The 15,168-nt window shown below is 41.7% G+C and overlaps 1 protein-coding gene across 1 annotated transcript in view; it reads right to left on the bottom strand.

The window, feature by feature from the left end:
- Nucleotides 1-5,546: 5,546 nt before the first annotated feature.
- Nucleotides 5,547-15,168, bottom strand: part of WDFY1 (WD repeat and FYVE domain containing 1) — a 41,063-nt gene continuing 31,441 nt past the window's right edge. The window contains exons 9-12 of the mRNA XM_039855701.1: nucleotides 12,653-12,754; nucleotides 11,007-11,137; nucleotides 9,560-9,668; nucleotides 5,547-8,907 (exon numbers count right to left, since the gene is read on the bottom strand). Of these exons, the coding sequence (XP_039711635.1) occupies nucleotides 8,848-8,907; nucleotides 9,560-9,668; nucleotides 11,007-11,137; nucleotides 12,653-12,754 (402 nt within the window). The 3' untranslated portion in view covers nucleotides 5,547-8,847. The remainder of the gene's footprint in view (nucleotides 8,908-9,559; nucleotides 9,669-11,006; nucleotides 11,138-12,652; nucleotides 12,755-15,168) is intronic.

The following is a 15,168-nucleotide window of genomic DNA, read 5'->3' as shown; positions in this document are numbered from 1 at the left end:
ATACTGTATGATTTATCTATTTATTAGCTTTATTGTTTATTGTCTGTCTCTCTCTGCAAGAAAGTAAACTCCACAAGAGTCAGGATCTTTGCTTTGTTCACTGATGTTTTTTCAAGAATCTAGAATGCTTATAAATGATAAGCACTCGATATTTTTTCAACGAATAAGTTGTATTGTGTCAATAAAAACAATATATATAATACCCATCACACATAGTTATATTTCAGTGCTTGGGAAACAAAATCTCCTAATTTGGAACACTCCATCTCTGGGCACGGTGCATAATTTGCATTTACATAGTGGGTAAAAACACTGAAAAATTCAGTGCCTGCGAATATGGCTAAAAATCTGAACATGCTAACTCTAGAGTGGGTTAGTTCAAAACCAAGTTCAATATGGCCAAATGAAAAATCTCAAAGAAAACTTTGAAGTAGCTGTAGGGGGATGATCTCGGGGGGCAGGGACATGGAGGAAGTCTGAAGAAAGATGAAGACCATGACCCGTTAGCCACAAGCTCCTAGAGTATCCTTATGGAAAATGGCTTGTTTCGAGGAAGCTCACATGTACCCTATGTCGCTCTGTTTCCACCTTAGTTCTCTTGCTTGGGGCGGGGGTGGGGTGTGCTCTGCCCCGTGGCTCCTAGGTACGGAATGAAGCATCTAGTGGCCCATTGTTTAGGTCACTGTTGCTGTGAAAAAAATCACTCCACACTTAGTAGCTTTAAACGATCATTTTATTTTGTTCACAATCTTGGGAGTCAGGAATTTGGGGAGGGGTCACGTGGGCGGGCAGCCCTGTGATGGCAGCCGCTTGTTGGCTGGGTCGACAGCCATCTGAACGCTTACCTGGGCTGGACATCACCTGGCGCACTCACATGGCTGGCAGTTAATGCTGGCTGTCAGCTGGAAGCTCTGCTCAGCTTCTGGTCCCAGGTGGCTGGTTCCCCTCAGAAAACCAGGTGGAAGCTGCATGGCACTTTTTGATCTGGCCTCAGACATTGTACCGTGTCACTTCAGCTATATGCTATTAGTGAGGCGCTAAGGTTGGCCCAGATTCAAGGGAAAAAAACATAAATCCCACCACTCTGTAAGAGGGTATGAGAATTTGCAGAAGAATTTGAAAACCACCAAACCCACCAAACATGAAGCTGCAAAGTAGAGTTGTCTTCAATTAAGTCTTAGGATGATCAGACACCCAGAACTAGCGGTTGCTATCTTAGAAACATCTCATCACGTCCTTTGTGTGCTTATCCTCTGTAACCTCTCTACGCTTTCCTCTGAGTGCTCCTTTTAGTCTCTGCAAAATGTTAACAGTAGCTGGGCAGGTGGAGTGGGGTGGGTGGAAATGATGGGGCAGGGCGTGACAGCCACTCAGTGGCTTCACTAGATTCACTCCCTAACAAATGCACGTTAAGTTCCTTTCCATTTATGTACAGAGCATCCAAATTGTACACATACAAGCACCGTTATTTATTAAGTGCCTGTTATGTGCCTGACACTGTGCTCAGTACTATCCTATATACAAATTTGATGTCCTCATAGAAGTTACAGGGAGGAAAACAAGAAATGTAGCTAGATAGGAGTAAGCAAGGAGCATCGCAGATGTCGAAGGGATAATAAGGGACCATTTTAGAGCTTGGGTTTCTGCTGTGAATGGGATGGGAGCTGTGAGGCTTTTGTGTACAGGAATGGAATGTTCTGAGTTGTTTTAACACCTGTGCTAAGATCAGGGAGACTGGGATACTAGGATGATTCGGTTGACGGTGGGCTGGACCACGGTTAATAGCTGAATGGTGAAAAGTGGCTGTATTGGGACGCATTTTGAAGGTAAGACCAATGGGCTTGTAGGTGTCTGCAAGCTGGCCTATGTTTTCAGGACACATTTGCAACTTGGGATTCATGTGATAGATTAAAAGCAGATGTGACTCCTGCAGCAAAAGATATTAGATGTCATGTCTGACAATAAAATACAAGAAATACAAAAGTACATTAAGAACTTAGAAGTACAGCCCCCAAACCAGTTAAGAATTTTTACACAAGTAAATCCAGAAAGGAACAAATTTCTGTTTAACCATCTGCTTTTATTTCTTCCTTTCTTCTTTTTAATACTACACAGGGTTAACTCAAACAGATGTTCCTACATAGTTATAGAAGTTGCTCTCCAATGAGTTCCTCTAACTCCAGGTAATGGCTCGCTGAAGTGCACATAACATAATTTTTTACGTATTTAGCCTAATATGGCATTGTCAAAGGATGGGAAGAAACACACGTAGGTTTGCTCCCCAATCTGTTGAATAAATGAATGAAATGCAGAAAAGATTTAGAGAATCCAAGGGCTGATAAAGCCTTCAAAGGTCGAGCAGGTCTTATGTGATGGCCACTGAGGATGTAGACAAAGGCTTGTCCCTGCCTTAGAGGCTCCCAATTGTGAACCAGAGCTCATTAGCAGGCCATTACCATGCATGCGTCTCAAGTCTCGCCATGTGAGTTAAAGCATGTGGTGGGTCCAGGAGAATGCTTAAATAAACTTGCAACATTTCAAAATATATTTCTTTCTATGACTTAAGGTACCTTGAATTAAACAAATCATGAGATCAAGCAAATTATGTTATCACAGAATTAACTAAAGAATCCACAACTATTGACCTGGTTGTTTACCTCATCTTGTCAAAACTTAAAAGCATTTTTTAATAAGGGAATGATGCCTGTAATACCAAATATTACAATCATGTGATTGGTTTGTAACTTTATTTGTTGGGCTTGATTTTCATGGTAGTGTCTACAGGCTATTGACTACTCTTAAATGTTAGAAGAAGAATAGATGACAATCCCTGTTATGAGGGCAGATTTAAGTAATAGTCCCTTAAGAATGTCACGAGTTCAACAGTCATACTTTAAAAGAGTGATTCCTAAGTTATTTCAAATTAATTAATTAATTAGCTTGATTTTGGGACACCCCTATGTTCTTTACTGTGAATTAATATAATCAGTTTCAGATAAAAATAAAGTTCACTAAGAGAAATTTTTTATAACAGTTTAAAATTACTTAAAATAGTAGAGTATCATAAAATACAGATTAAGGATCACAGCTCTTTAGACTATATGGGAAACAAATAATTGGTTTGTAATAAACTTGGCATTATGTCATCACAGAAGCCACATATCAGTGCCACCATTGATTCATGATGCCAGGAAAAAAAATAGTGAATAGAGTTCTCATGCCCCTTTTGATCTTAAGCTCTAGAGTGTGAGAAAATCTGCCACACTGCCACTGCTAATGGTATAAAGAAATTCCTATTACTTAATTTTCCTCTCGAATGTCCAATTCAGAATCTAAAATTTCTTCAAATATGAAAGAGCCAGATGGGAACTAGAAATAGGAGCGTGGGCTTTGAGGTCAGGCAGACCACTTCGGTTTTTCTCTTGGGCTTGACCTGAGAGTTATATCTCAGGCTCCATGCCCGTATTACGAATGGTGAGACCGAAATCAAGAAGTGGCCCAGGACGTCATGAGAAATCGCGCCCTCGGTATGAATGAGCTTCCTGAGGGATGGCTTGTATGGGAAGTGAAAAGAATGAGAGAGAGGTCTCCGCACAGCCAAGGGGACTCGGAGACCGAGTGATGGATGGGAGAGAAAGCTGTAACCCAAGCACCTGCATGACCGACCTGAGAACGTTTTTACAGATGGATGGTCAGCTTGGTGAAACCTAAAAAGGGAAGGTCAGAAACAAGAACTTGCTGCTGTGCTTCCACCTTCCAAGTGAAGAGACCAGCTGACTCTCCAGCAACCTCGGCGGTGACCACCTCAGGCTGCTGTGACGGCATCGAGGTCATCCAGCCAAACTTTCTTTCTGTGTCCTTGTCCTCTAAGCAGCCTTCCAATGACAACTTGGGTTCTACCTAGACTGTCCTACGGAAACTGGGGTCTGCTTGGCAGACAGAATTCTCGTTGTAAATGAATAAACTGGAATTTTATAAATCAAGACACTAAGATATGCCTTTTTATTACCTATTTATTCAAAGGAATAAATTCAAGTGTTGGTAATGCTGTCAGGATATTAGCAATAAAAATTTAAAAACTTACAATGTGCATATTCTTTGACCTAGTAAATCCCACTTCTAAGACTTTATCCTAAGAAAATAATTGGAAAAGTGGGCAAAGATGAACATAAAAGCATACTGAGTTTAGCATTTTTAAATGTTTTGTGTTTTAATTAAAATTACAAATACTCTAAAAATGTATAACCTAATTTCAACATGGAATTGGTGAAATAAGTAACAGTTTAGCCACATAATGGAACAATGGACTACTGCTGTGCAGGCGGGATTATGCAGTAGGTAAAACACACACGCGCATACCCCTACCTCAGTGGACTAACACAACGGACTTATTTTTCCCTCATGCAAAGTCCACTGCAGGTCCAAGGGATGGTTCAATGTCCCACTTCGCTATCAACATGTGCTTCGGGACCACTGTGGAAGAAACGGTTGTGGCTGAGCCTCTCACCTGCAATTAATGCTTCTGCCTGAAAGTCACCGGCTAAAGCAAGTCACATGGCCTGACCTAACCTCAAAGGGCTGGAGACTGGCAATCCTGGTCAGTGCATGCCAGGACGCACAGGGCTAACTACAAATGCAACGTGGAGTTCTATTTTCTGACATGGCAAACCTATCGAGTGGGAAAAAAAAGCATGGCCCCATTAAAAATATATCCCATAAGTGTGTGTTATATATGTATACATGCATTTAAAAAGACACTGGGAATATAGCGTTAAGTTTAACAGTATTTTCCCTGGGTGGCAGGACGGGAGATTTTTAAAAAATCATCTTAGAGTCTCATTTTTTGGTGAAATTTCCATGCATACTTCTATAATTAAAATGTTTTTTCTCTTTAAAAAATAACAATAAAATAAAAAAATCTTTTTATATTTTTTGGTATTGTCTTTTTATTTTCCTTTCCTTTTTATTATAATAAAAAACATTATTTTGATGATGAGAGAAAATAAAGCTTTATCTTTTTTTAAATAGCACGGTAAACTGCCATTCTGATTTCTAAATCGACTTCTCAGTTAAGCTGAGGAAGCACTTCTCCTAGGTCAGAACCACCCCATGTTGACAAAACAGCTGCCGAGGTGGAGACGAGGACAAGATCACGGGACCCCCTCGTAGCTCAGCACGCTCCGAGAACCTCCGAGAACCTTGGCATCCTGAGCAATCTGACTCCGGGACTTCACAAACTTCAGAAGAGAAAATACCCACTTTTCTTATATAAAACACTCATTCCACACTAGCACATTAAAGCAGGTGGTGTGGGGAAGACATGTGCTTTCAACTCAGACAGACAGACAGACAGACAGACAGGATCTTTCCTCTTGGTTTTCTCAGCTGTAAATGAGGACAATGATGCCTGGCAGAGGAATTGCTAGGATTGGATAATATAACATAGGTAGAGCACCCAGCACACAGAGGATGCTAAACACTTGGTGGCTACTATTACCGCCCTGTGTCCAGATCAAACACAACAAAAGCTAAATTAAGCAACAGAGTAACAAGCGAGGAACATTTTATTGTATGCATATTCTCAAAAAAACAAAACAAAACAAACAAAAACAGAACCCACATATAGGAGAAAAGGACAGTCTTCTAGCTCTCTAGGAGAGGCAGGGCACCGTATCTGATAGAAACACAACCAGTATTAAGATAAATAAATGTGCTAATCAACATTGCCCTGCTTCCCCAGTCAAAAAGGCTATAGAGAAAAACGCTTTATTGTATTCTAATATAAATTTGTTGCACAATTAAACTTCAACTTGCTCATAGAGTTACTGTATAATAAACTGCAGAAAATAGAGTTGGCATTCAACAATCTGCTCACAATTAACAAGTAAGCAATAGACACTGGAATAAATATAGCATGTATTACTTATTTGTTAAATCTCACATTTATAATGAGCAGATGGTTTACCATTAATAGTAAGTGACTGGTTTCTTACATTTTAAGAGACACCAGATCCAGTAACAGAAGTAGAAAGTAATTTAAAGAAAAATGATTTTAGAAAATATCTCCTTGGTCTGAGCCAGTATAATGTTTATTATATACGTAAGCCAGTTCAACAGTTTAAAAACGTGGAAGCTAGCAAACTGAATTCTTTAGGCGGAGAGCAAAGTGGCACATTCTAAAGCAATATATCTTGTTTATATCCTCTACGCAGCAGGACTGAGCTAGGGCATAGCAAACAGAGATGTAAAATGAGATAAATAATGTGTCCACTAACGCTACAGGGGTATTTCTATCATTTGCACTAAAAAAGGGCAATTTAAAAACATGTTCAAAATAAAAAAAAGTCATTTTCTTATCCCATACATACTAGATCTAAACACAAGGATCTTCTCTAACATTCTGTACTTTTTAATCCCTATTTGTACAGATCGGCGTAAATATTCAGGAATGGAAAACCCAGCAACTGTTACTTAAAGAACTATTTTAAATGACCCGTCTGGGAGTAATGCAGTCAAAATAAGGCAATAACTACAGGGCTAGCTGTACTTTCCTTATGTGCCTAGTCGGTAAAATTGAGAAAATAATTTTTGTCCACTTCTATAAAAAATATTACCCCCTTTGCTACCTAGTGTGTGACAGAGACAAGACAAGCCTGCCATGTGTGTTTTCAAACAGATAAATGATAAGAGGCTCGGATAGAGAGAAAACTACACTGAAACATTCTTTCCTTTTCTGCACACCACACTAAACAAGTCTTCGTTTCCCCCTTGATTTGTATCAGCTTAACCCCTAGGTGGCGCTGCAACAACCTTACGGTCTCTAAGGAATCCTGGGGTTTTTCATTAAAAAATTTTAAAAGTAAAAATGTTTGAAAGCTATGGCATATTCTTGGAAGCTGTGATGTTCTGCTCAGTCTATCACAGACATTAAACAAAAAAAATCACATTTTACAGAATAAAGGAAAACAAAACCACAGTTCAGCACTCTTCCACGTGGCAAGGAATTGGTCATATTCTATTTCCCTTTTAAGACCCCGTAAAATCCCCAGGATAGCACCTTTGTGTGGGCTGAATCAGTAACTGAACTCAAGCTGACATTCAACACTGCCATTTAAAAGTTACCATTGCTCAATTTTTCTTCTGGACTATGTTAGTAATGCACATTTTCCGAAAAGCACAGAAATTCTTAAAGGAAACATCTTTTTCAGGTGATATGACACAAAAATTATAAGGAGTGACAAAACCCTTGTCTTATTTCTGAAGGCAAGTCAACTTTTAATGCAGATCATTCTAAAACAGGATGTGACTGACTGACCGCCTTCCCTTTCCTTAGTATTTGTATCACTTGGCCATTAAGACATCTTAGTTTCATTGCCTGTCAAACGCTATAGTCCCTCTTAGCTGTTGTAAAAAAAAAAAACCAGTTGTGTCATATAAAATGACTATGTGGTCTTGATATGACCCCAACACAGTAATGCAGTAGTGAGTTTTTATCACTATCCATTAGTAAGACCAACAAAAATACTGTTGCTATTTTTAAATTTGTCCTTAAAACAAGTAGGCCGGTCTCCACTCCCTTACACAGTCCTAAAGCAATAGATACATGTTCTATTGTTAAAAATAATCACACGAATAAATATTTGAATATTAAAAGTAGGTTCTTCACTCCCCCACACACACACACACCTCTTCCCCATCCTGGTAGTAAGTGGCCAAAACCCTTTCAAACACCATGTGACACAACAGATTTTGCAAGTTGTTGTGAAAGCGATTCACCAGTTGGGAATTACTGTGCAGGACCTGGCTAACGATCGCTGCTCTGGGTTACCCACTTCCTTCTGTGGGACAGTAACAGTATCAGTTAGCCTATAAGTCAACATAATTTAAAAAGCTTTAGAGTTCTTGTTGGAGGGGTATATTAAATTGCCACAGTATCACAGGGGTGCATCTTGGACCCAGAAATACAATGTGTCGGTCAGGACGGGGCTGTTCCATGGAACAGACTGGTCATTGCCCGTCACACTCACGCTGGGAGCTGGGTTTCCCCTTAGTCGTTACTAACTGCCATGAGAAGAAGTCAGGCGGCTTGTGTGACTCCTGGGGTAACAGCACCATAAAAACGTTTTGTCTTTAGAACACATGTGGGGGGTTAGGAAGTATGTGGGCTGTCTCTGACTACACAGAAATGTCACAAGTCACAGCAACTGTGAGGGTCACCCATGGCAGACTGACCAGCAGAAGCAAGTGAAGCGGGCCAGACACTAACTGCAGGTAATGGCGCTACCTGAAGAGAACAGGTATCTTTAAGAAGTCTGTCATTAACTAAGTATAAAGCACAGTCACATTCTACCAGTACATAAGGGGAGACCTCTGGGTTCTTAAGTTCCTACTGCACCCCTCAAGAAAGAGAGAACGAGGCATCCTTCCCCCCATTCCTGCTCTGACGGCAGGGAGCACGTGGAGAGCCAGCGGGTCTTGGGGGAAGTGTGTGTGATCTGCAACCGCTTTAACAAAGTTCTAGGCATTAAGTCAACATTTCTTCTCTAAAACTCCCAAGAGGACAATCTTGGAGGACACGTTCGCTCGCTGTCCACGAGGAAGTTTCGCTGAAGGAATTCCGTTCCTCCCGGAACCACTACAAAGGGACCTTCTCCATATTAGTCACTCCCACAGGTGGTTCCACAAATGCCCGAAACACACCTTTCCGCTTTTTTCCTTTTGAAAAATGTTGCTCTGTGTTTAAGTGGCTCCTGCCGGTCCCCGTGACGGGGGCTGTGGCGCCACAGGGAAGGGCTGCGTTGGCTGCGGGCTGCCGCTGGGAAGGTGCAGACCTCACCAGCGCCCGGATCAGTGTGGAGAGAACCCGGTGGCCAGACTGCAGCCCACCACAGGCGTCATGTCCCAGATCTGCAAGAAACAAGATGCGGAGAAGGCAGCGCTGGTCACCCGGGCTACGCAGGGAGCCAACCTTGAGACAGATGTCAGTTTCACAGCTGAAGAGTGGTACTGAGTATAAGACAGTTACTTTTGGTTTCTGTTGTTAGCAGCCCAGGGACTTAACGAAAAAATGTGTGGTTACTTCTTACAAGCAGGAAGTCCTCTGCGCGGGATGCAAGGAGCATTAACATGCGAACGAGTGATCAGAGCGAGGGGTCAGCTAAGGCCCCCGCCAGCTGGGGAGCTGGAACCCTGGGCTACCTCAGCCGGACAGCGACAGGGGGGTGCCAGGCCCTGACGGACAAGGCAAAGGGAAATGCCACGGCGGTGAACAAGGCCGAGGGGAGGTGAATCACAAGCATGCAGTTTGTTATTCATTGCTCTCTTTTTTCTTTTTTTCACTCTTTCCTTTTTTGCAGAGAGAAAGGTTTATTAAAGTAAAATGATGCGCCAAGTGTTACTCAGAGTTTTCACCTGGTTATACTATAGGATGCTTATGAAGAGGGACGGCAAGCCTGCCAATCAGAGAGCGACACTGGACTCGAAATGTCTTATACCCACTACAGCGAGAAGACAGAGCAATCTACACTGAGATGCTAATTGAGACAATTAAGCAGGTTACCTTTACAACTCGATCGGTCCCACAGGTCACCATCAGTCCCCTAGCAACGTCCATGGACATGTGGGAAATGTTATGTTTTCCTTCATGAAAGGTTGCTAGAGAAGTTCGACTAACAAAGAGAAAAGAGACCATTTAAAACACCTGGCTGTACCTAGAGCTAAGACACGTTTCTTAGCAACATATACACAGCTGACCCCTGAACAACACTGGTTTGGATCCACTTTTACGCAATTTTTTTCATTAAATATGTGCAGTACCGTAAATGTATTTTCTCTTCCTTGCGATTTTAATGACATTTTTTTCCCTAGCTTACTTAATTGTAAAAATACAGTACATAATACACATGACATACAAAATGCGTGCTATGTTATTGGTAAGGCTTCCAGTCAACAGTAGGCTATTAGTAGGTTGTGGGGAAGTCAAAAGTTATACTCGAATTTTTGACTGCACAGGGGCTGGCACCCTTAACCACCCTCCTCCCCCCATTGTTCAAAGGTCAACTATACATATAATAAGTGTTAAAATTTGCTCCCCAAAATGTGGCTACACTTTTGAAAACTAGCTTTATAATTAAAGGATGAAGAAAGCATGACAAGTTGCAAGACTGTTTTATAAAAGATTTAAAAAACTATTTTTTTTTTAGTGGAAAGGTCATATGTCCCTAAACATGAAAACAGAAACCTTTAGCACAGAAGAAGAACTGCACTGTGTGAGATCATGCGGCGTGGGCCCAACATCCATAAGAAGGGGCCGGGCTTCGCCCAAACTTCTCTGGTGTCTAGGGAGCAGCGCTCTCCTGCAGCGCTGGCCCTGGCTCTGCTTCGAAGCCCACAGCCTTAGCCTCCATCGCAAGCTCACTGACCGACACCAATGGTGCCCTCCAGCTTTCCAACTCGGGCCTCTGCCTGGGTTTGCCCATCTACTACTTTCAAAAATGATTCAAAGGGAAGGAAAAGAAAATGATGGTTCTGCCTTGATGGATCTGCCTGAGTCAGGACGGAGTGAGGAGCAGACAGATCTGTCTTATGTACAAATAGTTATTTAAGAACAGATTGCTAGATCCGATTTTGGTGGAAGAAAAAACGTTGGTCTCTAGAGTTTTCCCAGTAATTGAATTTCCATGCATGTGTGAGCCCAGGTAGGAGCAAGGGATGCTTTTGGAGAGAGCCAGCTCAGCCACTGCATCAGTGTGCACGTGGCCTTGACCGTGCACAGCACCAAGTGACATGGGCTCAAGACGGTACACCTGACTGCTGGGCTGGTCCTACCAACATCATTCCTTGCAGTGTTTCAGAGAATTTTGTCTTAAGTCATGAAGTTAGGATGGAATTTTTCTTTAAAAGTCATTTATGAAATTGGGAAGAGACAACAGGACACCTGTGTTGTTTCTCAGGCTCACTCTTCCCATTTCAGACGCACAGTGAGACAGGAATGTGCAAACACTCACTCCTCCTCTTTGATGGAGTCGTAACAGGAATCACACATCCGGACCTGGAACTCGAAGCCCATGATGGGGTAACTTGAGCGCTTGCTGCTGCACTTCCCACAGACGGCCTGCCCGCATTTCCTGCAGTGATGCTTCCGGACCACGGGAAGGAGGAAAAAGAGGGGTTGAACTTCGCTTTAATGCACACGGTTTCCCTTTAGAGTAGGGGAGTGGGAGTGGGAGGGCTCGCCTTGAATTATAACCACCCCATTTCAACGCAGCAATCAGCACACAATGGTAGACAATTTCAACATTTGTCAAGGATTTACAAACAACATCACTTTATTAGTCAAGTACAGCTTTTTGTTCATGTTCTCTGTCGTGATGTCACAACAAACATTAAAACCAAGTTTAAGTTCAACCAGAAGCCTAAACTAGAGATTTGGGGCAGGAAAAATCTATTCCTATGTCAAAGAAAAATTTTGAAATGAAGTTTTAAATGTAATATACCTTCATTAAGAAACAAATATCCATAACCAAATGTTTTACTCTTTATTTTAGTCTTTCAAACTGTGACTCTGGAAATAAGGTTCAAGAACATTCCAAAGTAGTCCACTTATTATTACTTATTTTAACATATTTTTTGGCCACTAAAAGTTTAGTGGCCTGTACATTTCCTCTCACTCCTATTAACTCATAGGAGAAAAATTCATTTCTTTGTCTTTCCTTTAGAAGTAGGAATGAGTTTGCCCATCAATTACAACCCACTAGTTATCACCAGACATGCACTGTGAGAACTAGCTAATGAGAGAATTCAGGTGCTACTTCAGAGTATTAGCCTGAGTGCTACAATACTCCTGGCATTACCTACCAGTCTCATACTAGACCTTGTTGGAGAATAGCTTTGTAAGTAAAATCAAAGAAAGTTTATCAACACACACAAACTTTAGGCCAATCCTTCATAGAGGTATAACCAGTAATCAAAGGAATAAAATCGGCATTCTTTTTTACTTACCTGCACAAATTCATTTTCAACCTGAGTGAGTGGCTACCTTCAAGGCTGCTATAGAAATCTATATTTTTTGTAGAACTTTAGTATTACGTGAATACCTAGTGATAAGAGCATCTTTGAAATCTACAGGCTATTTGGGACATGTTTCTTTAATTTATAAAATAAAAAATAGTACTCGAAACATGCTTAATCAAGATATTCCTGGTGTACTTATATGGTACAATTTACGAATCATCTAAAATTCTTAGTGTCAGAGTATTCCAGGGAGGAATAAATCGTTACTTTCTGTTTGTGAAAGTGCAAGGCTTGTAATTATATGCCCTAATTCATTCTAATTTTGTGCTTAGCTAGTAGAAACACTTTAATAAGTAATAGTCATAAACTGAAAGATCCGTATCTATTTACAGACAGACTCTCGGGTCTTCTGCGCGTCCCAGCTCTCCCAGTGCGGGGTGAGCAACGGGATGGTTAGGTAACAGTCTCCCTGGCCCCAGGGAAGGTCTTGCTGATCATTAGTCACACGATGATAGTGATCAAAAAAAGCAGGAATGAACAGCAGTTATAGGGAAAAGTGATGTCAAACAAAATGAGAGATTAATTACACCAATAATAAAATACGTGATTAACTCGGTGTGAGTCACTGCGGGCTACTTACCTGCCGCAATCCCAGTGTCTTCGTGTCCCACATCTGCTTTATATTCCAGAAAAAGGGCTGCTCACATTTCTGACACGAATCACTTTCTAACCACTGAGGAGCCTGGGGGAAGGGAAGGGCAGAGCCAACATCAGTGCACCTGTACACCTATACTGATGTTTCAGAAATCATTCAGCGGTTCTAGACCTTGCTGGGGTTAGCATTTTTTTTTTAATTCCTCCATATAGTATCGCTGTTGCCATATTCAACACTGTTTGTGTTCTGAGTAATCTTTATAATTTTAGTAATGTTTACAGGATCGTTCGAGTTTTAATCAATAGATTAAGAGGCAGTAATTCCATTTTAATTGTGAATTCTTAGAGTTGTCTTTCTATATTTCTTTTTTCTGCTTTAAATCTATATTCAGTTGAGTAAAAACCTATTTCTTACAAAATCTGGTGAACTACCACTTAGGAAATCTTGTGAGGTCACAAGATAACTAACAAGAGAATTCTGGGTGGGCAGCATCGTGTCAGACAGATTTGCCACCGCCCACCTCCCAGCCCTCCCCAGTGGGGGCCCACACAGCTGGCCCGCAGACCTCATTCTAGCAGTGAACTCTCTGTACTTTAATTCTTTATGCACATTTCTCCCCCCACCACTAACCTATGGGATTCTTCCCCCCACCCTCCACTAACGTTTGAGTTATTCATTGGTCTTATTCACCTTTATATACATATATAGCCTGTCATACAGTAGGTTCTCAATGAATTTTGGTTGAAACAGGGAAACTGAAGTCTCAAAATTACTTTCTTGAAAACTCAGAAAATATTTCTCTAAATAAGACATTACAAATTGTACTTGATTACAAGATGAACCTGTCAAAAGCCTATTTAACCTCAATCACTTGTTATTATATACTTATTATATATGGAGAATAAAAATAGTAGAAAATACAAATTTCTACAAAATTAAACCAAATGAACATTATAAAGTAATTCATCTTCTCTTGATCTTGAAAGTTAACACTCAAGAAAACTATATCTGATAAGAGGGGACGATAATAGGAGAATCACAGAAACTGAATTATACTGACCCTTATAAAATATGCGGCGAAGATGGAAAACTTTACAGAGATCCAAAAGGGAACTCTGGTGGTTTAAAGCAGGGGTCGCCATCCTCCGGGCCACAGACCGGGTACCGGTCCGTGGCCTGTTAAGAACCAGGCGGCACAGCAGATGAGTGGCGGGCCAGCGAGCGAAGCTGCATCTGCATTCGCAGCCGCTCCCCAGCGCTAGCATCACTGCCTCAGCTCCACCTCAGATCATCAGGCGTTAGGTTCTCATAGGAGCACCAGTGCCTGGTGCCAAAAAGGTTGGGGACCACTGGTTTAAAGGATGAGTGCCCCCTCATTCTTTGTTTCCTATTGCAGCAAAAATTCCTTAGTATTTTAGATGTGTCGCTAGAAATATGTCTACATATGACAGCCATTACAAATGCCTTTCTTTTGAGGGGGACACTCGCAAATAAAAGGAAATGGGCTGACAGAGAAACGAGGTTTCTTTACATAACTGGGGCGATGCTGGGAATGAGAAGGGAGGATAGAGAGTGATGGAGATGTGTGCCTACGTGAGGAAGAGCGCTGTCCTGATGTGGGATTCTTCCTCATTTCTGTGATCGATGGGAGACGGGAGGTGGTTTGGGAACACTGCCCGTGACAACATCCCTGAGGGATACAGATGACGCGGCAGGTCCTGCTGCTAACAGCATGGGGGTGTTGAATTGCGGCGGGGAGGAAAGCAGGTACCACCGCCTAGTCTCGTGTCTGCGACACAGGCCAGCGTAACTTCTACAGTACCACATATACAGGGAAAAGTCACGTGGAACAAAAAACAGTGCGAAATGCACTGACAACAGCAATATTCGAGCATTAGTACACATCTCATAAGGTTGTGAGGATTAAATGAGTTGACACTGTAAAATGTTTGCATAGTGCCTGGTATACAGCAAGGGTCATAAGTGTCCAGGCAGTGTGCCGAAGGTTTTATAGGCCCATTCCACTTCATTTTCATCACAATCATAGGAGATACAGAGCAACATCATCCCTATTTTACAGGCAAAGAAATGGCTCGGGGACTGAAGCAACTGTCCACGGTGCGTTAGTGGATGGAGACCCAGGCGTCCAGACAGCGCCTCTACACTTGTCCACTGTACTCCACACAGATTCTGTAAATAGGTCCTAACCATTCCCACACGCAAGGGTCTCTAAACATGGTCCTGCGGAATGACGACCAAGACAACTGTGTCCGCCCTCAGGGAGCATAATTCCGTCTAGGGGTTTAGCAGAGAATATTACTTTGCTGAGCTGGAGGGCAGAGGGGCACATGGAAGAAATACACTTAAAAAAGTTGAGATAACAAACGAAAAACCAAAATCAGAAATAAACAGGCTTTTTGGCACACATTTTAATTAAGAAATACCCGTAAGTTTGTTTCTTTTAACAGGATTAAGTGTCATGCTGAAACTATGATGAATCA

This window comes from Pteropus medius, unplaced genomic scaffold (assembly GCF_902729225.1).
Source record: "Pteropus medius unplaced genomic scaffold, Ma_sr-lr_union100, whole genome shotgun sequence".
Lineage (NCBI taxonomy): Eukaryota > Metazoa > Chordata > Mammalia > Chiroptera > Pteropodidae > Pteropus > Pteropus medius.
This window is presented reverse-complemented; position numbering and strand designations above follow the sequence as displayed.